This window comes from Callorhinchus milii, unplaced genomic scaffold (assembly GCF_018977255.1).
Source record: "Callorhinchus milii isolate IMCB2004 unplaced genomic scaffold, IMCB_Cmil_1.0 Scaffold1, whole genome shotgun sequence".
Lineage (NCBI taxonomy): Eukaryota > Metazoa > Chordata > Chondrichthyes > Chimaeriformes > Callorhinchidae > Callorhinchus > Callorhinchus milii.
Window position 1 is genome coordinate 8594058 of NW_024704742.1, and position 24778 is coordinate 8618835.

General features: G+C 45.6%; 1 protein-coding gene across 1 annotated transcript; it reads left to right on the top strand.

Moving 5' to 3' along the window:
• The first annotated feature begins 301 nt into the window (after positions 1-301).
• LOC121849761 lies at positions 302-24016 on the top strand. Its single transcript, XM_042338360.1, has 6 exons — positions 302-446; positions 1907-1931; positions 12240-12272; positions 14196-14284; positions 17334-17358; positions 22911-24016. Exons 1-6 carry the CDS (start codon positions 302-304, stop codon positions 23356-23358), a joined length of 765 nt encoding a protein of 254 aa, XP_042194294.1. The 3' UTR covers positions 23359-24016.
• The last annotated feature ends 762 nt before the right edge of the window (positions 24017-24778 follow it).

Here is a 24778-nt window from a genome sequence, read left to right on the forward strand (position 1 = left end):
CTGACAACACTGCAGCTTGTGACACGGACATTGTTACCCAAACACAGAGACGCAAAAGGGTTAATGATATCATTGAGCAATATACAAATGACAGCAGAGAAATGGCAGAGTGTTACATGAACTCTCACGAGCAGTTCGGATCTTGAAACGTTATGGTGAGAAATCAGAAACCGCATTTCCTGGTGGAGCTGAGAGTCTCACTGAACACTTGGCTGTATTTGCTGCTGTGGCTGAAACAATAAGCAAACAGGTGTCGGTGACATCCAGGGCCGGGCCAGCAGCTCAGACAAGGCTGCCTTTCATGTTGTCTCTCATCTCCAGAGCAAACATTCGTCATAATCTCAACCATGGAGCCAGGGCAGATATTGCTAAACACATTGACGGTGTGGCTAAAGTGCTGGAGGATGAAGTGATGGCGTATGAAGACGTTTATAAACATCTGGAAGGTACAGCAACTATTTCAATGTACAGCACAGCTGAGGCAGGGTTCAGTGATGTAATATTCATGGTGGGTGCAGGAAGATAGCAGAGTACATCTGACCAAAATAAATCTTCTTATGTGTGTGCAGAAGAGAAGGGATTGCACTTTACATGTGAGGGGAGAGAAACCGTTCGTTTGAAAGTATTCTCAACTCTAACTCAGAACTTTGTGGATTGTAGCTCACATCAGGACTTTGAGTTCATCATCCGGGTTTGAAACTCGAGAGCAGCGCAGGGTTGGGGAGAGCACTGCAATGTCGGATGTGCTACCTTTTAGTTGAGACATTAAACCGAGGTCTATCTGTGCCATGTTCAGGTGGATGTTTAAATTCCACTGGCACTGTTTGAAAAGGCAAAGAATTTCTCAGGGTCAGGAAAACAATGCCCCAGAAAAAATTAGTTATTCACTTGTGGGATATTGCTGTGAACAAATTGGTAGCCACTTTTGCCTACAAAATGCACAGTCAATACACTTTACAGTAAATCCTGTGTGTTCGTGTGTGTGTGTGTGGGGAGAGATGTGTAACACTGTAACATTAGGAGGAGAGAAGTGACTGGGTAGAAATTCCTGCCTTGGGGCTAAATATTTTCTCTTAACACAGAAATTCTGAGTGCTCACAATTTGTCAAATTCTTAATCCCGGGCTTTAATTTTGAAGCTGGGTTTCCAGCGGTTTGGGACATCCTCCTGATGTGAAAGGCACAATACAAATATCATTTATTGTTCTTGTTGCTATAAGTTATTTTAAGAACTGAAAAAATGGGCTTCAAAGTTAGAACCAACTTCAACAATTTGCCAAATTCTGTACACTCTGAAAGAATAATAATAATCCTTGCTTTTGATATAGTGCCTTATCAAGTCATTCAAACAACAACAATTTGCATTTATATAGAGCTCTTCACCCCGCACGGCATCTCGGAGTGTTTAACAGTGGCGGAGCCCGATTGGTGGATCGCTTCACAGGATATATTATAAAGTGGATTGACTGTGTTTTTATGGGCAAAACGTGCACACAAAATGCACACAGCAGTGAGCCACAAATAGTCGTGGATTGAGCGACCAATCAAATTACAACCGGGTTCCTACTTACTGCGAGGTAAACACGTGTGTGGAATAAGGAAACTTGTAAAGTAAATTCGGGTGAAACTCCTGCACAATATCATCAATGCTGAGTGTTCCCCACTCGCGGCTCCTGTGTGACCCACTGTGTTTGTCAGGAAAGAAGCCAAACCTTGACAGCAGTAGAGCTGCCACATTGCTGCTCTGCTCCTGTCGCTGCCGAGGGGAGAACGCTTTGTTTACCCGCGAGTGGTGAGGACATTCCCTCCTGTGTGGTCACTGTATCAGTCAGGATTGTGTCTGTTCTCTCTGTTGGTACCAGATAATAACCAGTGATAATGGCTCCTGTTTCTCCCTTGTTCAACAGATACAGTCAGTGACAACGAGTACAGGTACGTACAGATGTGAGGCAGCTGCTGAATACACTGCCGGATATTGTGAATGAATCACTTGTTGTCACATGGCTCTGTCTGATTGGCTTTTTATCTCATTAACAGGAAAGAGAACAAAGTTGTTCTGGAAAAGATAATTGAAACTTTTGAAAACTATTTCCCGGTCTGGAGAGAATGGATGAGAGGACACGTGAGAGGATTGCGAGAGATTGCAGACGACATCGTCAATTATCCCAAACAAGACCCCACAGTGAATATTACTGTGTGTAGTAGAGTGCAACTCTCCATTACAGCAATAATTATTGCCCCTTTCTCACTGAGCACGAGGTTGGTGCTTGTGGCCCTGGGAGGCAGGAAGGGTGTAGCTGAGGATGATGTGACTAGACACGTGGGTGTTACACAGACAGACAAACTGAAAAGAGTTCATAGAATCATAGAACGTTATAAAAAGGACAGCAGAGAAATGTCAGGTCTATTGATGAAGCTCTACAGTGCGAAACTGTTCTTTAATGATGAAATATTAAGAGAAGGTGCATTGAGTCTTGTCTTTGAGATATTCCCCAAGCACTGGCGTGCTTTTCCCACAGTTATCTCAGCAGCGACCAAACTGATGATAGTAATGTTCAGGGCTGCGACAGGAGGGCTGTCAGGACTCTGTAATGTCTACTCTGGAGCAAACAATTTCTCTCCCTTAACCTTAACAAGACAGGAGTTGCTAAGCAGATACGAGAAGCGGCTGATATGATGGAGGATGAGATACGAGCATGTGAAGAGGTTTATAAACGTTTTCAAAAGAAAAATTAAATCAGTATAATAATCCTTGCATTTAATATGAATTATTTCAATAAATCAATCAATGTGCAGCAGTTTGGCTACTAATTGACATGAGTGTCTGTGGGACAAGGAGGTTAAACCAGCCAGGCTTCTGCTCCTGACCGCTGCAGGAAGCTGACATTGGCTGATAATAATATAATTATAATAATAATAATCCTTGCATTTGATATAGTGCCTTATCATGTCTTTGAGAAGTCTCAAAGCGCTTCACAGAATATATTAAAAATGAATAGGTTAGGCTGACACTTACTGTCACAAGTGCAATACAATATAAATTTACATTTATATAACGCCTTTCATGTTGGAAGGATATTTCAGGCTCTTAACTTTCCTAGCTGGGCAAAGAGCTGAGGGAAGTGGGGAAGGGAGGGATGACCAAAGGTATGGTCAAAGAGGAGGGTCTTTAGATGGACCTTGAAAGAGGAGAAGGAGGGAGGCAGTCAGAAGGACTATGAGATGGTGTTCCAGAGAGTGGAGGCAGACAGACAGATATGTTGAAATTACACTCATTGATGGTGAGCCAAGGAGGTTAGGGACAAGCCAGTACCCTCTCATGGTCACCTTGTTTACCTCTTTTATTGGGTTATTAATGTAGATATTCTGTACATATTGAGATTTTGTGCAAAGCAAGACGCTTTTGCTTTAAGCGCCTTTAATGTCTAGGGACCAAAATCTAATTTTCAATCAGTAAGGACAGCCTTGGTGACCCAAAGTCTGTGACCTGGGTGAGTCACTGAAAAAAAGACAGGAAAGGATCACGTGGGTCCTAGAGGGGACCTACTGATACACTGAAAGGGAAGGAGATGGAAGATGGATAGAAAATGGATGAGATACATTGGAAGGGTCAGCGTTAGGACATATAAAAGAAGGGGGCTTGCTGAACTCAGGGTTACTCTTCGCCTTGTATGTCATTAAGGAAGTACATACCTGACCCAAGAGCTTCGCCTCCAGGTCAGGGTTGTTTTGTCTTTGTAAATTAACTTTGAATAGAGATGCTGGTGTCACAGTTTAGTGTCAGGCTATTTTCTATTTCTGAATATTGCGACATTTGTCATATTCTGGTTCGTGTAAATTAGGCATAGGGTTTAAGGACCAGTAAAACACTGTTGAGTTTTCTATACGGTGCTTCTCGAGTCTCTGTAAAGATCAAGGATGGAGGGAGAGATACAAACAGATTATTGTCTGGTAGTGCAAAGGATGTTGATGAAAGCATCCCTTTGTTACACAATAAGGCATTGAGATTACCTGTCATCATGTGCATATTCTCATTAGTGCAGTTTCACTCAGTGAGGGGAACATAACATTTACACAGCACACTTTTCACGTTGAAAGAACGTCTAAAACGCTCAACACTATTGGTTGGGCACCTGAGCTGGGGGTGGGAGCCAAGGGAGGTGGGCAGGGAGGGGAAAAGATGATCGAAAGCGTGGTCAAAGAGTTGGGTCTTGACATGGCTTGAAAGAAGGGAGGGAGGGATCGAGTTGGAGAGAATCTGGGAATGGAACTCCAGAGAGAGGGGGCAAAATAATAATAATAATAAAAATCCTTGCATTTGATATAGCACTTTTCACATTGTCCAGACATCTTAAAGCGCTTCACAGAGTATACTGCAAAGTGAATTGACTATATATTTGTGCAAAATGCGGCAGCCAATTACACACAGCAGTGTCCCACAAACCACATGGATTGAAGTGACCAATTTATTATTTTTTGGCTTGAGGGATTATTATCAGGCGTGTGGAGTAAGGAAACTTGCCCAAAGTTTCGACCTGCCGGCAATCGAACCCAAGCCTCTCGCTTGTGAGGCGAGTGTTCCAACCACTGAGGTACAGGCCTCCATGAAAATGGCAATGATGGGGCAGATGGGGTGGGGGGACATGAAGAAAGTTGGTGTTTGTTGGGCAAAGGATTGGCTGAGCGGTGAGATGGGGTCAGGGCGGGGGGAGGTGGGGGAAGGATGAAGGACAAAGAGAAGTTTCTCACTGGGGAAAGAGGGAGTTTTCTCTGAGGGAACTGCACGTCTCTTCACTTGATATCTGACCTCGTTCTCCCCCACACACCCCCCACTCCAATCGTCTCTCCTCAATTCTCCTCTCTCTGCTCTCTCAGTCTTTAGGTTTCTCTCTCTCCCCCTCTCTATTTCTTTTTCCCTCTCTCCCTCATGATCTCTCTCTCTCTCTCTATCTCTCTGTCAATCACTCTCTTCTCCTCTCAATCACTTTCTCTGTCCTCTCTCATTTGTGCCCCCTCCCCACTCTCCCCCTCCCTTCTCTCTCCACCCTCCCTTCTCTGTCCCCCTCCTCTCTCTCTCCCCCCTCCCCTCTCGCTCGGTTCCCCTCTCTCCTCCCTTCCCCCTCTCTCCCCCTCCCTTTCTCTCTTCCCCTCCCTCTCTCTCCCCCTCCCCTCGCTACCCTCCCCTCTCTCCTCTCCCCTCCACTCTCTCTCCCCCTCCCCTCGCTAACCCCTCCCCTCTCTCCTCTCCCCCTTCACTCTCTCCCCTTCCCTCACTATCCCCTCCCCTCTCTCCTTCTCTCCCCACCACTCTCTCTCCCTATTCTCGCTACCCCCTCCACTCTCTCCTTCTCCCCCACTCTCTCCCCCCACCCCTCCCCTCCCCACATCCACTCTCTCCTAATCTCCCTTCCCCTCTCCACCTCACTAGCACCCCCACTCTTTCTCTCCGCCCCTCTTCTCTCTCGCTCTGTCCCCTCGCTCCCCCTCCCCAACGTCCTCTCTCTCTCCCCCTCTCCCTCTTTCTCCCCCCTTCTCCCCATCTCTTCTCTCCTCTCTCTCTCCCCTCTATCCCCTTCCCTCTGTTCCCCTCTATCCCTCTCTCCCCTCTATCCCTCTCTCTCTCTCTCCCTCCCATCTGTATCCCTTCTCTCTCTCTCCTTCCCCTCTATCCCCCCCCACCCTCTCTCTCCCCTCTCCTCTCTCTAACCCCCTCTCCTCTCTGTCTTCCCTCTATCCTGCCTCCCCCACTCTCTCCCCTTCTCTCTCTCTCCCCTCCTCTCTCTCCCTCCCTTCTATCCCCACTCCCTCTCTCCCCGCCCCCACCACTCTCCTCTCTCTCTCCCTCCCCTCTGTCCCCCCTCCCTCTCTCTCTCTGTCACTCAGCTGAGCGACTCTGGCAGCAGAAAATGGCCACTCAGGGGTCACATGACAAATTGCAGAAATGGGGTATTATTTCCACTCCCTGCGCAAGTTCCTCCCAACCACCAGCTCCTGCCGCTGCCCTGAGAGGACGGTTTGTGGGGAGGGAAGCAGCGAGTGGTCCAAAGTTGGAAATGGTCTCAGGCCAGATGCCGGCCATGGGCCGCCTATTGGACCACACTGACCTAAAGGAACAAATAATACATAAAAGAACACACAAACACTCAGGACAAGTGATGTTTGTGAGACAAACGGTGCAGGTAACACAGGGGCTGGAGTGCTGGGAAAAGAATCAGCAGCCATTCTTTAGTAGCTTTCACATGAAGAGGATGTCTCAAAGTGCTTACCATAACCGACCGGCACACGTGGGTTGGGGGCTGAGCAAAGTGAGACTCCGTACACTAAATCCTCGGCTTCGCCAGACCAATGTGGGGAGAGATCCAATCCGATGAACTGGAATTTTTTCCTGATAAGCGCAATTACAATGCCTTTATTGGCATTTTTCAATGCCGGTAAATGTCAGTAACAACATTTGTTGTATTTGTTTGAGATCTGCAACCAGAAGATAGCGAATAAACTATCTTCTGCTCATGGGATTGAAACTGAATCAAAAGTGGATTTACTTAAGGCCAGTGAGCACGGGGAGGCGGGAAATGGTAAGCAGGGCTGGGAGAGGTGGGCTGGGGAGGCGGATCTAGGAGAGATGGGATGACGGGAAATAGGGCTGGGATAGGTGGGCTGGGGGAGATGGGGCGAGTAGAGGTGGGCTAGTGGGAGGCGGGGCTAGGAGAGGTGGGCAAGAAGGCAGGGCTAGGAGAGGTGGGCTGGCAAGAGGTGGGGCACTAGGAGAGGGTGGCTAGCAGGGGTGGGGCACTAGGAGAAGTGGGCTTGGGAGTTGGGGATTGAAGAAGTGGGTGGGGTTTGATAGGGCTAGGAGGGGTACGGTTGGGGGAGGCAAGGCTAGGAGAGGTAGGCTCATGGGAGGTGGAGCTAGGAGAGGGAGGCTGGGGCTCCAGGAGAAGTGAGCTGGTGGGAGGCTGGGTCTAGTACAGGTGGGCTGGGGAGGCGGGGCTAGGAGAGGTGGGCTGGGGAGGCGGGGCTAGGAGAGGTGGGCTGGGGAGGTGGGGCTAGGAGAGGTGGGCTGGGGAGGCGGGGCTAGGAGAGGTGGGCTGGGGAGGCGGGGCTAGGAGAGGTGGGCTGGGGAGGCAGGGCTCGGAGAGGTGGGCTGGGGAGGCGGGGCTAGGAGAGGTGGGCTGGGGAGGCGGGGCTAGGAGAGGTGGGCTGGGGAGGCGGAGCTCGGAGAGGTGGGCTGGGGAGGTGGGGCTAGGAGAGGTGGGCTGGGGAGGTGGGGCTAGGAGAGGTGAGCTGCAGGGACAGGGCTCGGAGAGGTGGGCTTTCACTGGAGCTGAGAGGGTTGAGAGGAGCTGATATAGGTGAACGCAATGGTGAGGGTTTGACAGGGTCAAGAGGGAGAAACTATTCCCATGAGCAGAGGGTCAATGACTGGAGGCTGTAGATATAAGATACTGTAGTTATAAAAACAGTGATGATGAGAGCAGTGGGATTGATTGAACACTTTTCTCTGAGAGTCAGTGTAGACTCCTGTGCTAAGTTTGCTTTCTATGTTTTGTGCCATGTGATCGTTAACATCACCTGAACAGGCAGACAGGGCATTGGTTTAAAGGATGGAACCTCAAACAGAGTGTCAGCCTAAACTCTTAAAGTCCTGAGCTCAAGGCTTGACCTCACACCTTTCTGATTCAGAAGCAAGAGAGCTGCCAAGCAAATTAGGTTGGCATCTGTACTGTTGGCAGGAGAGGTGGGGAGTCTGTCCAGCAGGGCAATGGAATAATCAGCCTGGGCATGATGGAGGACATGACAGTGTCAAAGCTGCAGAGAGGACAAAGAAAACAAGGGGGCGAAGACATGTCTGATTGGAAATGGAGAGAATGTAGTTGGCAACGTTTACCAGCGCAGACTCGGTTGACAGGGCAGAATCTGGATTCGAGGGACTAAAGGAAGGAGGGATGGGAAAGGAAGGAGTGAAGCTGTGCGGGAACAACTGAATCCAACACCTTGGAGTTCAGGGGCAGTTTGGAGATGGGTCAGTAGCTGGAGAGCAAGGAGGGATATTGAGATGTGGGGTGGGGGTGGGTGATTAGGGTGATGACTATTGCTTTGAAAGCGGAGGGGGCACTGTACCAGTGTAGAAGGAAAGGTTGATAACAAAATAATTAGCTACTTTAAAGCTGCTGACCAGTCGAAATTGTATGCTTTTGTTGGAGTCCTATATAAAGGAGAAGACTTGCAAGAGCGTCACTTGAGCAGAGATCCCAGCAGCATGAGGAGGGAACTGAGTGAGATGGAACAGAATGAGAATTCTGTTAAGAAACTTGGTGAGAATGGGAATTCGATGTAGATGGGCAAAGAGGTGCATAATTACAAAATATGTAAGTTAAATTAAAATAATATAAAAAAATGTCAGGGCCGCTGAGACAGGTTGCATGCACAATGTATGCCGTGTGGGGACTCCAGGATGCTTTGTGTGGCCTGGACAAGCACATGTATAGGAAGTGTCTTCGGCTGGAGTTTCTGAGCTCAAGGAAAGGCTGGTGTCATTACAAAGCATACGGGAGGTGATGAGTTCATGGATTGAACATTTCAAGAGGTGGTCACCCCACAGCCACAGAGGGTTCAGATGGAGAGTGGGTGGTTGACCACCTGGCATGATAGGATGAGGGAACGGACCATGCAGAAATCCCCTGACAGTGTGGCATTCACAAACTGATTCTCTGTACTGAATACCGGTCAGGGTGATGATAGCTCTAGGGAGGGGAGTCAAAAGCAATTGGATGCACAGGGGGACACAGGGAAAAGTGTCAATGCAATTGTCATTGGGATGAAAGGAGTAAACAGGCATTTCTGCAACCAAGACGTGACTCTCGCATGGTGTGTTGCCTTCCTGGTGTTAGGGTTGAAGACATCATGGAATGGGTGGAAAATGTCTACAGGGGGAAGGGGAACATCCAGAGGTTGTGGTCGATGTTGGGATCCATGACGTAGGGAAAAAAAGGGATGAGATCCTACAAGGAGAGTGTCAGAAGCTAGAGAAAAAGCTAAAGAATAGGACCTCAAAGGTGGTGATCTCTGGATTACTCCCAGTGCCTCGTGCAAGTGAGTATCAAAACAGCAGGATGAAACACATGAATGCATTGGTGGAGAAATGGTGCAGAAAGGAGAGCTTCAGGGTTCCTGAATCATTGGTACCAGCTCTGAGACAGTTTGGACCAGTACAAGGTGTATGGGTTACACCTGAACAGGGACCAACGTCTTCGCAGGGAGGTTAACTATGCTGTGGAGAAGGTTTTAAAATAATTTTGAGGGGGGAAGGGAATCAGGATGTAGCATTAGAGACAACAAACAAATTACATAGAGGGCTGGGAGAGAAGAATAACAATGTAATAAGGAATAATGTAGAAAAAGGAGGGATTAGATGAGAGAGAAATGCAGAACAAACTAAAACGATCTTGGAGTGCATGTGCATAAATGCACAGAGTGTGTTGAATAAGGTTGGTGAGCTGCAGGCTCAAGTTTCCACGTGGGGTTATGATGTATGGCAATAAAGGAGACCTGGCTCAAACAAGGGCAGGAATGGGAGCTGAATATTCCTGGTTACAATGTATTCAGGAGGGATAGTGAAGGACAAAAAACGAGGGGGGGGGGGCGTGGCAATATTGATTAAAGACACGGTTACTGACCTGGAAAAGACGATGTGCTAGAGTGTCCAAAAACAGAATCTATTTGGTTAGAGTTAAGGAGCAGAAAAGGATCTGTTACTCTGTTAGGTGTATAGTATAGACCACCAAATAATGGGAAGGAGATAAATGAGCAAATCTGCAAGCAGGCTTCAGAAAGATGCAAAACCAATAGAATGTTAATAATGGGGGACTTCAATTATCCTAATATACACTGGTAAAATAACAGTGCAAGGAGGGGAAAGGATGTGCAGGATAACTTTCTGGATCAATGTGTTTCCAGCCCAACGAGGAAGGAAGCAGTGCTGGATTTAGTTCTGGGGAGTGAAGTGGGGCAAGTGGAGCAGGTTTTAGTAGGAGAGCATTGAGTTCAAGATACTTGTCTTCACCTTGGCCTTGCCATCTCCTACCTCTCTGACCTGCTGATTCCCTACCAACCTGCCCGCTCCCTCCGTTCATCAGGCTCCGGCCTGCTCCATGTCTCCCACCCAACCCGCCCTACCATCGGAGGCTGGGGTTTCAACCTCTCTGCCCCACACTCTGGAACTCCATCCCACGGTCCCCTCACCTCGCTTCTTCTCTTGTCTCCTTCAAGGCCGGTCTCAAGACCCTTATCTTCGACCGTGCCTTTGGTCTGCCTCTCACCTCTATGCCTTCCCTCACGCCTACACCACCCCACCCCATGCTCGGGCCCCGACACCTGACTGTTCAGCACTTTGGGACATCCTTCCGACGTGAAAGGAGCTCTATAAGTGTGATTTTGTTGTTGTTGACAACAGCAATCACAACATCATTAGGTTTAGTGTACTTATGAAAATGGACAAGGAGCATCAAAGGTGAAGATACTCAACTGGAAGAGGGATAATTTCAGTGAGTTAAAAAGGGACGTAGCCAAGGTGGACTGAAAGAAAGATTGGCAGGTAAAACAGCTAACGAGCAATGGGAAGTCTTCAAGGAGGAGATAGTTTGGGGACAGAAATAATAATTTCCACAAAGGGGAAAGATAGAGCATCCAAACCTCCCTGGATAAATAAGGAAATTGGGATTAAAAATTGGGAATAAACAGAAAAAGGTCCAAAATACAGAAGATCATCAAATAGAATATAGAAAGTATGGAAGAGAACTGAAAAAGGAAATAAGAGGGGCAAAGAGATTGTCGGTGCTCAAGGTAGATAAGTAAACCGGTCTGGACTGGATGCACCCTAGATTACTGAGGGTGTAAGGGTGGAAATAATGAAGGCTCTGGCCACATTTTTTTAATCCTCCTCGGACATCGGGGTGGTGCCAGTGTACTGGAGCATTGCAAATGTTACTCCCCTGTACACAAAGTGCCAGAAGGATAAACCTGGGAACTGCAGGCCAGTCAGCCTAACTACGGTAGTGGGGAAACTTCTAGAGACTGTAATCCTGGACAAAATAAATTCTCACTTAGAAAAATATGGGTTAATAAAGGACAGCCAACTCGGATTTGTTAAAGACAAATCATGTCTAACAAACCTGATGATACTAAGCTAGGAAAAGTAGTAAACAGTGAGGACGATAGTAGCAAACTGCAAATGGACATTGATAGACTGGTAACATGGGCAGACATGTGGCAGATGAAGTTTAATGTGGGGAAATACAAAGTGATGCATTTTGGGTCAAAGAATGAGGAGAGGCGATATAAACTGATGGTACAATCTGAAAGGAATTGAAGGAACAGAGAGACTTATGTGGGTTGCCATCTAAGTAAAGCTTTAAAGGTAACAGGACAGGTTGATGAAGCTGTTAAAGTAGCGTATGGGATACTAGGCTTCATGAATAGGGGCATAGAATACAAAAGTCAGGAATTTATGATGAACCTTTATAAAACACTAGTTAAGTCTCAGCTAGAGTACGGTTTTCAGTTCTGGGCACCACACTTCAGGAAGGATGTCAAGGCATTGGAGATTGACCAGGATGGTACCAGGAAGTGGGACTTCAGTTATCAGGAGAGGATAGAGAAGCCGGGATTATTCTCCTTGGAGCAGAGAAGGTTAAGAGGAGACTTAATAGAAGTTTTCAAAATTATGAGGGGATTCGATAGGGTGAACAAGGAGAAACTATTTCCACTGGCGGGTGGGTCGATAACCCCAGGACACCGATTTAAAATAGTTTTAAAAGAAACAGAGGGGAGTGGAGGTGAGGAGAAAGTTTTTCACGCAGCAAGTTGTTCGGATCTGGAATATTTTGCCTGAAAGGGTGGTGAAAGCTGTTTTCGATAACAACTTTTAAGAGAGAAATAGACAATTATTTTGGGAGGACAGTTTGCAAGGCTATAGGGAGAGCGCGGGGAGTGGGATTGATTTGCATAGTTCTTTTTAAAGAGCCGACACAGACACGATGGGCCGAAAGACCTCTTTCTGTGCTGTATAATTGTGTGATTCTAGGTCCTGAATTAGTCTGTTCCTTAATGAACAACTAGGCCGCAATGTTAGAATAAAATTAGATAATTTCATATGTGAATTAGTTACAGAAATACTCAAAGTGAAAGTGAAAGAAAGTTGTGTTGTAAATTTGCGCACACCTTTATGCATGTCATGTTCAGCCGGTCAGTCACACAGGTCACCCAGGCTACCAGGTAAATGGGTTGTTTGTTGCTGAACTATCAATGTTAACAATTTGTATTGTCTCAGCACCTAGTGCTGTAACCAGGAGTAACTTTTACTGATGTTGAGGAACAGAGAGATCGTAAGGATATGTAGGTTAAAGGTTTAAAAGAGAATAAAAAGACAAATTAAGTTGTGCTTTGTAGTTATTGACTGTAAAGCAGAAAGTGCTTACTTCATTAGTTAGAATAGTGTATGTATTATCACAGCCACAGAGAGGCTATGGACGGCATTGATTCTCAAGGGGAATGAATATCAGAGTGGAGGTTTATATGGAGTATAAACACCAGGCTATGGACTGAATGGGCAGTGTCTGTGCTGTAATGCTCTATGTAATTCTATGAGCAGCCGTGGTTTCAGGAGAGGCTCAACAAATTGGGGTTGTTTTTGGTGAGACAGAGAAAAGATGCGATAGAGGACTTAACAGAGGATAGAGGAATTTCCTCTCCCCATGGATGCTGCCTGACCAGCTGTGTGTTTTCAGCCACTTCTGTGTTTATACCAGATTTCCAGCATCGACAGTACTTTGCCTTTTGTTTGGAGGATTTAACATTCTGAAACAGATTGTGAGGTTAAACAGTAACAGATTATTGCTGATCAGTGCACAGTGATACGTGTGATGTGTGGTTGAGGCCTGTGTTCTGTTACTATTATGGATATAGGGTTTGGTTACAGATTATCAAACCCCCTCAGAAACCATTTTACACTTCATTTGACTTTGTCTGACTGTGTCTAAAAATGGCTGCTCTTCAGCCCTTCAGGGTGTGTTGACTTCCTGTAGTGAATAATCATCAACATCAACCTGACTCGTCCAACCAGACAATAGAAAACCTGTTCATATAACAGAAAAACTGGAATGGACAATAGAAAATTGAAGTTGCATCCATCAATGTCATCAGGCTCCATTGTCTCTCTGTCGCCCAATGTACAAATCCCGGTGTGGCCGCACTCCGCCTTAACTATCTGGATCTCTATTCAGCCACTACATCCCAAAACTCTGGACTACACTCCCTCAATCCCTCCGCCTTGCCTCCTCTCTCCCCTTTTTCAAGTCTTGCCTGAAAACGTTCCTTTTCAACCATGCATAAGGTTACCTCCCCCACTGCCCCCCAACCTGCATTGAACTGTTGGAAATTTCCCCTCATCCACGACTTCATGTCCGACAGACAGTCTGTCAGGACAGCGGTGGTCCTGGAGTTGAGGGTGGAGAAAGATAGAGTTGGGTGTCATCTGCATACATATGGAAGTTGACCCCATGTCTGCGGATGATGTCACCAAGGGGGAGCATGTAGATGTTAAAGAGGAGAGGGCCAAGGACAGAGCCCTGGGGGACGCCAGATGTGACGGTGCGGGGGCTGGAGGAGAAACCGTTAGAGGCAAAAAAGTGGAGACGGTGAGAGAGATTGGAATCAAACCAGGCAAGGGCAGGTTCGCGAAGATTAAGTAAAGAGGAGAGGCGGTGTATGAGGATAGAGTGGTCAACAGTGTCGAAGGCAGCAGAGAGGTCGAGGAGGACAAGGAGGCAGAGGGAGCCCTGATCACAGATGTTCAGAATGTCACTAGTGACTTTGACCAGGGCTGTTTCTGTGGTATGGGCAGTGTGGAAGTGTGGATTGAAAGGGGGGAAAGGTATGTGAAAACCTTCAGAATTACTGGAAATCTCCTGTAAGCAGGGTGGCTCCCTCCAGGGAGTGTGCACTTTCCATTCCAATTTACAAGAATTTTCATATATAGCTAGAATTTGGTAGATCGGGTTTTAAGGTTTATGGGGCAAGGGTGGATAATTGGACTGGAGGAACAGATCAGCCATGATCTTATAGAATGGCAGAATGGGCTTGAGGGACTGAATGAATAGAGATGCACTCCTGTAATATTGATTTCCTTTACCTCTTCAGAAACATGATCGTTGAGGTTACAGGATCCTGGTCTAATCTCATCGTTCTCTTCCTCTTAGTCCTTCTGGCAGCATGGTTTCTCATGTCAGGTAAGGTTTCACGATGATTTCCAGTTTATGAAAACTGCTGAGGGATGTTCAAATACAGACAAACTGCAGCAATGACTGGATTGTGCAGAAGCCACGAACACCTATCGTAATCCCATTCATACACTGCCCGGAGTAGGATCCCTATCCCTTTCCATCAGCTTTGAACACCCAATGAACAGGGTCAGCAGCTCAGTGAAGACCTGAGTCATGGCTTCCTCCTCTATTGAAGGTGTCAGATCTCATTTCTTCATCCGGTGTCTTGAAGATATGGACTGGCAAAGCTGACACTGTAAGAATTCTCAGCCCTTTTATCCAATCACACATGTTTTTTTCCCCCATATTGGGGTCCATTCCTCATTCAGTCACTGACCTGTGGTGCCTGTCTTAGCCCAGTGTTCATGGATAGTAAAATTCCACGGAACTATTTGAAAAGAAAAGTGAGTTTCTCCTGGTGTCCTCACTAACAATCCCCCAAATAAAATGAGTCATTCACTTCACGGCTGTTCGTGGCATTGCTGTGCACAAATTGACTGCTGCATTCACCCACAAAATACACAGCAACTCTGATTTACCTTATATCCTTTAAAGCACTTTGAGACATTCTCCAAATGTGAAAGGTGTTAAATCAAATGCAAGGATTTTTGTTAGTATGCTCTATGTTGGACAACTTGTCGCTCAGCCTTACTGTTTGATAGAGCATCTGTGAATGTTGTGTTGTGGACAGTATTTCTGTACCACAAACTGAGGAATTCTGATTGTTTCTTTCCATACTTGAACAGTTAGGAATATTGGAACACCTCCACAACTCCCTCTCCACCTCTCTTGATGCCCTTGTCCCCCTCATTTCCTGAACTATCTCCTACTCACGCAAGTCCCCCGGTACACCAGCCACCTCCACTCCCTCAAGGCACAGGTGCGTGCTGACAAGGTGACTTGGACCAAACACAATGCAATGGTCCATTGGCAGATCTGGCTGGACCACATCAAAGCCTACCATTCTGCCCTTGCCTCAGCTAAATCGTTCTCATATTCCAAGATAATCTTTGAGGCCAACAGTCTCAGGCTCCTCTTCTTCACCACCCTTTCATGATTCACCCATCCTATCCTCCAATGCCAACTGCAAGGAGATGCTGGACTTCCTCAAAACCAAATTTAAGGGGATCCGCTCAGCTGCTTCTGCCCTTACAATTACTACTCCCTCCATATCCCCCTCACACCCTGGGGCCCTACCCATCCTTCCCTCCACACCTTCGAACCTGTCTCCCCCTCCTCTCCCACATTATGACCAAAATGAAACACACCACCTGCTTCCTTTGGCTACCTATGACCAAGACTCCCTCTGTCTTCTCTTTCTCCTTGACTTCTCTGCTGCCTTTGACATGCAAAGTGCTCTGTGAAGCACTTTGAGATGTCTCGAAGACGTGATAAGGTGCTATATCAAATTCAACGATTATTATTATTGTTGACCATTCTATCCTCCTCCCCCGCCTCTCCTTTGGTAAATTTTCATGATCCTGTCCTTGCCTGATTCAAATCTTATCTTTCCCACAATTTCTACTTTGTGTCCATGAACGGCTTCTCCTCCAGCCCCCACATCCATGTCCCTCTGGGCTCTGCCTTTGGTCCTCTCCCCTTCAATATCTACACGCTCCCTCTTGGTGTCGTTATCCGCAGACATGGGGTCAACTTCCACATATCTCTGCCTCCACCCTCGACTCCAGGACCACTGCTGTCCTGATGGATGGTCTGTCAGACATCGAGTTCTGGATGAGAGCTAAATTTTCTCCAATTGACTGTCAACAAGACCAAGGCCCTCCTGATTGGCTCCTATCAGTGCCTTTTCACCTCAGGCACTGACAGCATCACTTTCCAAGGATGCCACACCACCTCACTGAGTCAGTCCAGGACCTTGGCATCTTGTTTGACCCTCAACTATTCTTTATTCCTCACATCCGTGCCATGACCCATTCTGCCTTTCCGTAACATTGCCCTGGTGTCTCTCCCCTCAGGCTGCTAAGACCCTTGTCTATACATTCATCACATCCAAGTTCGATTATAATGCTTCTTGTTGCTTGTCAGCTCCCCAGCTCTTCCCTCTACAAGCTGTATATTATTCAGAGCTCTGTATAATTAGATTACACTGCTGGAGAGGATAGAGTTCTAAATTCTCGTTCTTGTTGTCAAAGGCCTCCACGACCTTCCGCTTTCCTACCTCTGTGACTTATTCAGCCAATACCAACCTGTCCGCTCCCTCCAATCAGTGGACTCTGGCCTACAACCCTTTGTGTGAAAAAGTGCTTCCTGATTTCGTTTCTAAATGGCCCAGCTCTAATTTTAGGATTATGTCCCCTTGTTCCAGTTTCCCCCACCAGAGGAAATAGTTTCTCTGTAGCAATCCTATCAAATTCCGTACTCATTTTAAACACCTCAATTGGATCACCACTCAACCTTCTAAGCTCAAGGGAATGCAGACCAACATGTCCTTATAATTTAGCCCTTTAAGCCCTAATATAATTCTGGTGAACCTGCGCTGCACCCCCTCCAGAACCAAAATATTTTTCCTGAGGAGTGGTACCCAAAACGGAACGCTGAACTCCAGATGGGGTCTGAATAAGACTAGATAACTGACAGTGCTCTAACCACTGAGCTACATGACTCCACAAATATACCGTCAATTCACTTTACAGTCTATTCTGTGAAGTGTTTGAGACATTGAGAAGACCTGAAAAGCACTATACCAAATGCAAGGATTATTATTATTATTATTAGATAGTTGAAGCATCATTTCCTCTCCTTTATATTCCAGCCCCCCTTGTGATAAAGGATAACATCCCATTAGTCTTTTTGATAACTTTTTGTACCCGAGGGGTGAAGTTTGTTCACTCACGGTCAGTTATTGTTGAAGGACATTGCCAAGAGTAGAATATTTGACAGAGTGATAATGAATGCAATAATATAACACCCCAATATTATGGCGGTCAATGAGTATTCTGTCATGTTCACTCTATAATAACCAGCAATAATGGTTTGTTTCTCAATTGTTTAACAGACAGTAAAAGATGCAATGAAGACAGGTACGTACAAATATGAGGCAGTTCCTGAATAAACTGCCTGATTTTGTGAATGAATCTCTTCTTCTCATCTCTCTGCATTGCTCTCTGTTTGATCGTGTTTTTTCTATATTTCACCAAAGTCTGGGTTGGGTTGTAGGCATCATGGTCAGATATTGTTGTGGGACCCTGCAGGGAGTAGAACATAGGACCCAGGTTCGATTCCTGGGCAGGGCAAATATTTAGGCAAGTTTCCTTACTCCACACACCTTTGTTTAGTTATCAGTAAATAGGGACCTGGTTGTTAGACAATTGGTGGATTGCTTTCTGGGGGTAATAATCTCTCAATTTAAAAAAAATTGGTCACTCAATCCACAACTGTTTGTGGGATACTGCTATGTGCAACTTACTGCCACATTTCTCCCACAAAATATACAGTTAATCCACTTTTTAATATAATCTGTGAAGCATTTTGAGATGTCTTACTGATTGATAAGCACTATATCAAATGCAAGGATTATTATTAGTAATACATATAAGGAAGTGCTCCTGTTATCATGCTGCCGTGTTTTGCCCACAAAATATACAGTCAATTCACTTTACAGTATATTCTGTGAAGCGCTTTAAGACTTCTAGAAGATGTGAAAAGGCACTATATCAAATGCAAGGATTAATATATTTTATTATTATCATTGAAGTGGTTTTACGGTAGAAGAGTAAATTAAATTGCATGAATTTAATGCTAACATCAACAACTTGGATTTATATAGCGTCCTTCACATGGAATAGTGTGTCGGAACGCTTAACAATGGCAGAGCCTGACGTATGTTCGGGGGGGAGAGAGGAGGTGACCCTAAGCACGGTCGAAGAGGAAGGTCTTTAGTCATGTTTGAAAAGAGGAGAGGGGACAAGCAGTGGGGTTGAGGAAGTTGGCTTTGTTGACCTTGGTCTTGAAGGTTCATTGACAATGCCGGAGCATGGCATTCTATCTTTGATTTATACTGAGGACTGATATGTCTCGATTTTCCACATCGGAATCAAACTACTTGTTTCTTTACACTTACGGTTTCTCCCTTTTTTCCTTCTTGCCATGAAAATTTGGCTTTCCATTTCCAACCTGTGAGAGTCCCGCATTTTTCCACATCATTCTGAGTTTATTTTCCACCAATATGTTTCCTTTATGGCTCCTTAAATTTTCTTTCTCACCCTGTCTTGCTCCCACTTCATTACCATTCCCTTAAAAACTGCCACCATCACGCCCACCCTGAAAAAACCCTCCCTTGATGCGTCGCAGCTATCAAGCTACCGGCCCATCTCCAACCTCCCCTTTCTCTCCAAGGTCCTGGAAAGAGTTGTTGCCTCCCAACTGCGCTCTTTCCTTTCCACCCATTCACTTTTCAAACCCCTTCAGTCAGGTTTCCGTGCTGCCCATAGCACAGAAACTGCCCTGTTCAAGGTCACCAATGATATCCTGACCATCTGTGACCAGGGCTCCCTCTGCCTCCTCGTCCTCCTCGTCCTCCTCGACCTGTCGGCAGCATTCGACACGGTCGACCACGCTATCCTACTCCACCGCTTGTCCTCCCACCTCAACCTTCAAGGCACTGTCCTTGAATGGTTTAGCTCTTACCTTTCCCACCGTCTTCACTTTGTCTCGACGAATGGCTTCTCCTCCACCCCCCGTACTGTCTCATGTGGTGTCACTCAGGGCTCTGTCCTCGGTCCCCTCCTCTTCACCCTCTACATGCTTCCCCTTGGTGACATCATCCGCAGACATGGAGTTAACTTCCACATGTATGCGGATGACACCCAACTCTACCTTTCCTCCTCTGCTCTCAACTCCACGACCCCCGATGTCCTGACAGCTGCCTGTCCGACATCGAGTCCTGGACGAGCGACAACTTTCTTCAGCTCAACGTGCGAAAAACCGAGGCCCTCCTGATTGGCTCACGTCAGCGCCTCCGCACCTCAGGCGCTGACAGCATCAGCATCCAAGGCTGCACTCTCCACCTCTCAAAGCCAATCAGGAACCTCAGCGTTTTGTTCGACCCTGAGCTGTCCTTTCTCCCTCACATCCGCACCACAACTGGCACCGCCTTCCATCACCTCCGGAACATCGCCAGACTACGGCACTACCTCACCCCTCACGCTGCTGAAACCCTGGTCCACGCCTTTGTCACCTCAAGGCTGGACTATGGGAACTCTCTCCTCGCCGGCCTTCCCGCCACCTCCCTCCACAAGCTGCAGGTCATTCAGAACTCTGCAGCTCGTGTACTGTCCCGCACCAGGCTTCGGGACCACATCATTCCCACCCTCGCTCGCCTCCACTGGCTCCCCATCCCCCAGAGGATTGATTTCAAGATCCTCATCCTCACCTATAAGGCCATTCACGGCCTCGCTCCCTCCTACCTCTCTGACCTACTATCCCCCTACCTACCTGCCCGTACCCTCCGTTCCTCTGGCTCCGGTCTGCTCCACGTCCCCCGCCCCAATCGCCCTACCATTGGTGGTCGGGCCTTCAGCCTCTCAGCCCCCAGGCTCTGGAACTCTATCCCCCAGTGCCTTCGCCGCTTCCTCCCTCTCCTCCTTCAAGGCCGGTCTCAAAACCTTTCTCTTTGACCGAGCCTTCAGCTCCCCTCTCGACTCTCTTCCCCTCCTCGCTCCCTCCCTTCCCTCCCCTCACCCTGACCATTTCCCCCCTCCTCGCTCCCTCCCTTCCCTCCCCTCACCCTGACCATTTCCCCCCTGCTCGGGTCATGACCCAACTGTGCAGCGCCTTGGGACGTCCTCCTGACGTGAAAGGCGCTTTATAAATAGAATCTTGTTGTTGTTGTTGTTGTTGTGATCTACGCCTCATCATAGTACTGATTGTTCCTATCCCAGCTTTCTTCAAATCTAGACTTGTACGGTGGTAAGGAATGGGTAATGATCATTCTGTGCTATTCTGCAAAGTGATCCAGATTATTATGGACCAAATATTCGATATTCAAATACTTCCCATTGTCTGTCTTTATAACATTTTGGATGTTCTCCTGGTATTTGTCTGCAATGCTCCAATACTGTATTGGGATCTCCTTTATCATATCTTATGGCATTTAAGGTGTTTCCTTGGAAGTTGGCAGAATGCCTTTCCCATATTTCATGTCCACTGATAAGGTTTTAAACATTGTTGTGGACAATATCGCTACTAGTAACCTGAAATGTCCTTTATCATCACATCACGTGTATTTTGTATAGCTCCGCGCTCTGCCTCATTAAATGATTAAAGGCATCCAGTTTTCCAACAAATTTGAGAATGATATTTGCCATTACTTGTAGTTGCATTGTAGTTGCATTGTGTCATATGGTATTTTTACTCGAGCTACCTCTTCATCCTCGCCATCTGGGTTAGGTTTCAATTTGTATTGAGGGGTTGGATACAATGACAAGGCTTTCACTTTTCAGTATTTGACAGTAAATTCCCATCTCAACATTGTCGCTTCCATCATGATACTGATAGGCTTCATCGTCTAGACTTCTCCAATCAATTGATTCAGCAGCCACTGTGTCCAGTCATGGTATAGATTATACCCCTCTTAACTGTGTGCTGTTCTTGTATTTTTTTCTATTTATTTTTGGTATGCAACATGTGATCCCCTTTTCTGGCTTTTTGCGACAGAGCTGCTTGCACTCTAATTACAGTGTGTAAATCACTATTCTGTTCAAGTTGTTTAATATTTTGCTGAACATTTCTCTTACATTCATTTATCTTGTCACCCCATTCCTGCACTTGCCTCAAAATATCAGTTGCCTGTACCTGATAATATTTGGTGTAAACTTCTAAACTGTATACTCTCCACATCTAAAAGATTCAATTTCTTCCCTTCCATTTGAACTGTTCTATTTGCAGATTATCCTTAAAATCAATCAATTGGTATTCAGCCTCTTGGGGTCTTTTTTCCTGTTTATCCAGTTTCTTTTGAGCTCCTTTTGAGTTTCTTTCAACTCTTTTACATCAGTTTCTTTCAACTCTCTTATCTCTGTTTCCAGGGTTTCTTTGAACCCTTTTAAATCTCTTAATTCTCTGATTTCAGAGATCTGTATTTAGACATCTGCAAGGTTTTAATCCATGCAGCTTCAGTTTGGTTATTCTTTTACCTTTTTTATTTTTTATTCTTTTTTATTCTTTTATCTCTTCATTCTGCAAAACTTCATCCACATGTCTCAATTGGCGTGTCACTCATTAGTGGCTCCTTAAAGCTCCTCATGTTCAGGTAACCTTTTCTCCACATATGCTCTCTTTGAATTTGCCACGTTTTTTAGAATACTTTTTCTAATTCTCCAACTGTATTAAAGAGGCAGGGAGAGAGTAAGTAATTGGGGATGGAGTTCCAGAGGGTGGGGCGGGCCGGGTGGGAGATGTGGAGCCTGCAGAGTGACCCTATCCCTAAGTCTTAGGATTAGGTTGATAAGGGGTTAGTAGGTCGGAGACGTAGGAGGAGGCCATGGAGGGTCTTGAAAGCAAGGACGAGGATTTTGAACTCGATCCTCTGAGGGATGGGGAGCCAGATGAGGATAATAATAATAAGAAGAAGAAGAATAATCCTTACGTTTGATATAGCACTTTTGACATCTTCTAGACGTCTCAAAGCACTTCACAGAATATACTGTAAAGTGAATTTAATATAATGTAAAGGATGGGGATGGAGTCACAGAGCCTGGTACGGGAGAGGACATTAGCTGCAGAGTTCTGGATGATATATTACAACGGGTTAGTAATCAAATTAATGCTTATGACAGGTTAGTAAAGTTCATTGCAATGGTTGGTTGGATCAATATAACGGCTTTGATAGAGGAATCAACTTATTAACTGGTTGGGTTGATCCAAAACTCAGCTCTTCTCTTTAAGCTCAGCTCTCCTCCCTTCATTGAGAATTATCCTTACATTTATACCTCGTAAAGACGTACATATCAACCTTGTCAAGATATCTGGAATTTAGCTTTACTGAAAACATCTTTGGAGTCGGACAGTTTCATCCCTTCACTGATATCCACAGTTGTCAACATCTTTTCGACTTTATAAAAATTCAAACAATTCTTTGCCTTCCCACAATGATGTTGAAGAAGAAAACTTTGTTCCATAAACATCCTGTCACTTGTTTTCCGTTGTCCTTGGCCTTCGTACATGTGTGTAAATAGTCAGCTTTTACAAAGAAAACAAACCCATGAACCTTTGCAATCTTCTTTGGTCAACCAAAGACGACCCAGAATTCTTGGGTTGCTTACACTAGCCTAAGGAAGATAGATAGAAAGTGCACTAAAGTGTCAAAGGCAAAAGTTGAAGGGAGCTCGAGTAGTAATGCCTGTGTCTCCTGAGAAGAAATATTTATTTTTGGAAATCTGTAAATCATTTCTTGGCTTCTGCTGCTCTCATTGCTGGATCTCTCACTGCTTTGCTCACTTTAGCAAATATATTGGGCCTTTTTTATTAAGCTTTAAAGTTTCAGCTCAAAAATATGTATTGTTCTAAACTGTTATTTCTCTGACAATGTGTGCTTATGTGAGAACAGATATCATTGTATTTATAATATTAACAGGGAAGCCCTCGAAGCTGAGATGCAAAAGAGAATTGAAGAAGTGCAACGCTTTAAAGATCTGTTTCCTGAATGGCAAAAAAGGATGAGAGAACACGAAAGAGGACTGTGCAATATTGCGCACGATATTGACACAGTTCACCAAAATGCCACAGTAGCCAACATTACAGGGACCTCAATCGGCCTTGTCGGAGGAATTCTATCCATTGGTGGATTAATCTCTGCTCCTTTTACAATGGGTTTATCATTGGGGCTCATGGGTGTGGGAGCTGGCATAGGTGTAGTTGGTGGTGTCACTAACGTTGCAGCTAGTGGTGTGGATGCTTTTAAACAAGGGAAATTATCAACAGCTATTGATGAAATCATGGAACAATATAAAGGACAGTACAAAAATGGCAAATTGCCACAATCAGTGTATCAACGCAATTCAATTCTTACATCTCTGCATTGATGTTTCACAATGTAGAGCTGAAACCTCAACAATAAGAAAGGACATTCTTTCTAAAATGTGCAATTCAAAAAGAGATTCAGCAAACAAAATGGTAGGAGATGTAGTGAGGGAAGCAGTAGATAAAGCACCAAGGATGGTAGCAACAATAACAGCGAGAATGTCAAGAAAAGCAGCAAAACAAGCAGTGAACAAAGCAGTAGAAGAAGCAGCAGGAAAAGCAGCAGGTAAAGTAACAGGTAAATCAGTAGGTAAAGCAGCGGGTAAAGCAGCGGGTAAAGCAGCAAGTAAATCAGTAGGTAAAGTAACAGGTAAAGCAGTGTTCAAAAACATGAGCAAATCAGGGTTATGCAAATTGGGGGCTGCTACAGCTTTGTCAGGACTCATTATTGCATGGGATATCTATTCTATAGTAAAGGATTTCATGAAACTTGCAGAGGGATCAGGGACAGAACTTTCTAATCAGATACGAAAATTGGCCCAACAGATAGAGGATGAAGTAAAGATTTATGAAATTATTCATAAGTCTCTATAAGGTATTACAGTGAATGATGCAGCATGGAAACAGGTCACATAGCCCAACTAGTCCTGAGGATGAGATTATGTGTGTCAAAGGGTCTTCTTCATCTTAAGCTCGCGAGTAAGTGAGCGAGTGAGTGAGGCAGTGAGTGAGAAAGGGAGTGAGTGAATGAGGCAGTGAGTGAGGGTGGGAGGGAGGGAGCGTGGGAGGGTGGGAGGGAGGGAGTGAATGTGTGAGGCAGTGGGCAAGTGAGTAAGGGAACGAATGAGGAATGGAGGGAGTAAGGCAATGAGTGAGTGAGCGAACGTTTGAGCAAATGAGTAAAGTACATGAGGCCGCCTGTCCCTTTCCCCTCTCCTGTATCCCTATCCCCTTCTCTACTATGTATGAATCAATTTTTCTCTTGAATAGATTGAAGCTTTCTACTTCAACCATAGCTTCCGCAGTGAGTTTGACATTCTCACCATCCTTTGTGTGAAGAAACCCCCTAAACTCTGTTTAACATCTCCTGATGACTATTTTAGATTTATATCCTGTAGTTTTGGTCTCACCAAACTGTAAAACAACCCATCAACATCTAATTCATCAAATGCTTTCATAACCTAAACACCTCCATTAGCTTCACTCATAATCATCTCAACTCTGGAGAGAAAAGTTCCAAACTACCTGGTCTTTCCTGATAATCATATCCACTGGGAACATCCTTAGAAGCTTATGACATCCTAGTAAAATTACACTGCAACAGGAAAGTAAATCAATCAGATGGCCCAGGGGGAGAGACAGAGGAGCCATGTCCTTCTGTACAAGCCTGGGTTGTAATTTTACTAGGATGTCATAAGCATATATGGTAGCACATTGCCTCTGTAAAGGGAGATGTTTCCTCTGTCCCACCCATCTACAGAC

Bases quoted from the DNA above. Each gene is read 5' to 3' on its own strand.
- LOC121849761 (XM_042338360.1), top strand. From the start codon at position 302: ATGTTGTCTCTCATCTCCAGAGCAAACATTCGTCATAATCTCAACCAT. The intron at 1,932-12,239 runs GTACGTACAGAT...TGTCATGTTCAG, and splicing joins GTCAGTGACAACGAGTACAG to CCGGTCAGTCACACAGGTCA. The intron at 17,359-22,910 runs GTACGTACAAAT...TAATATTAACAG, and splicing joins AAAAGATGCAATGAAGACAG to GGAAGCCCTCGAAGCTGAGA.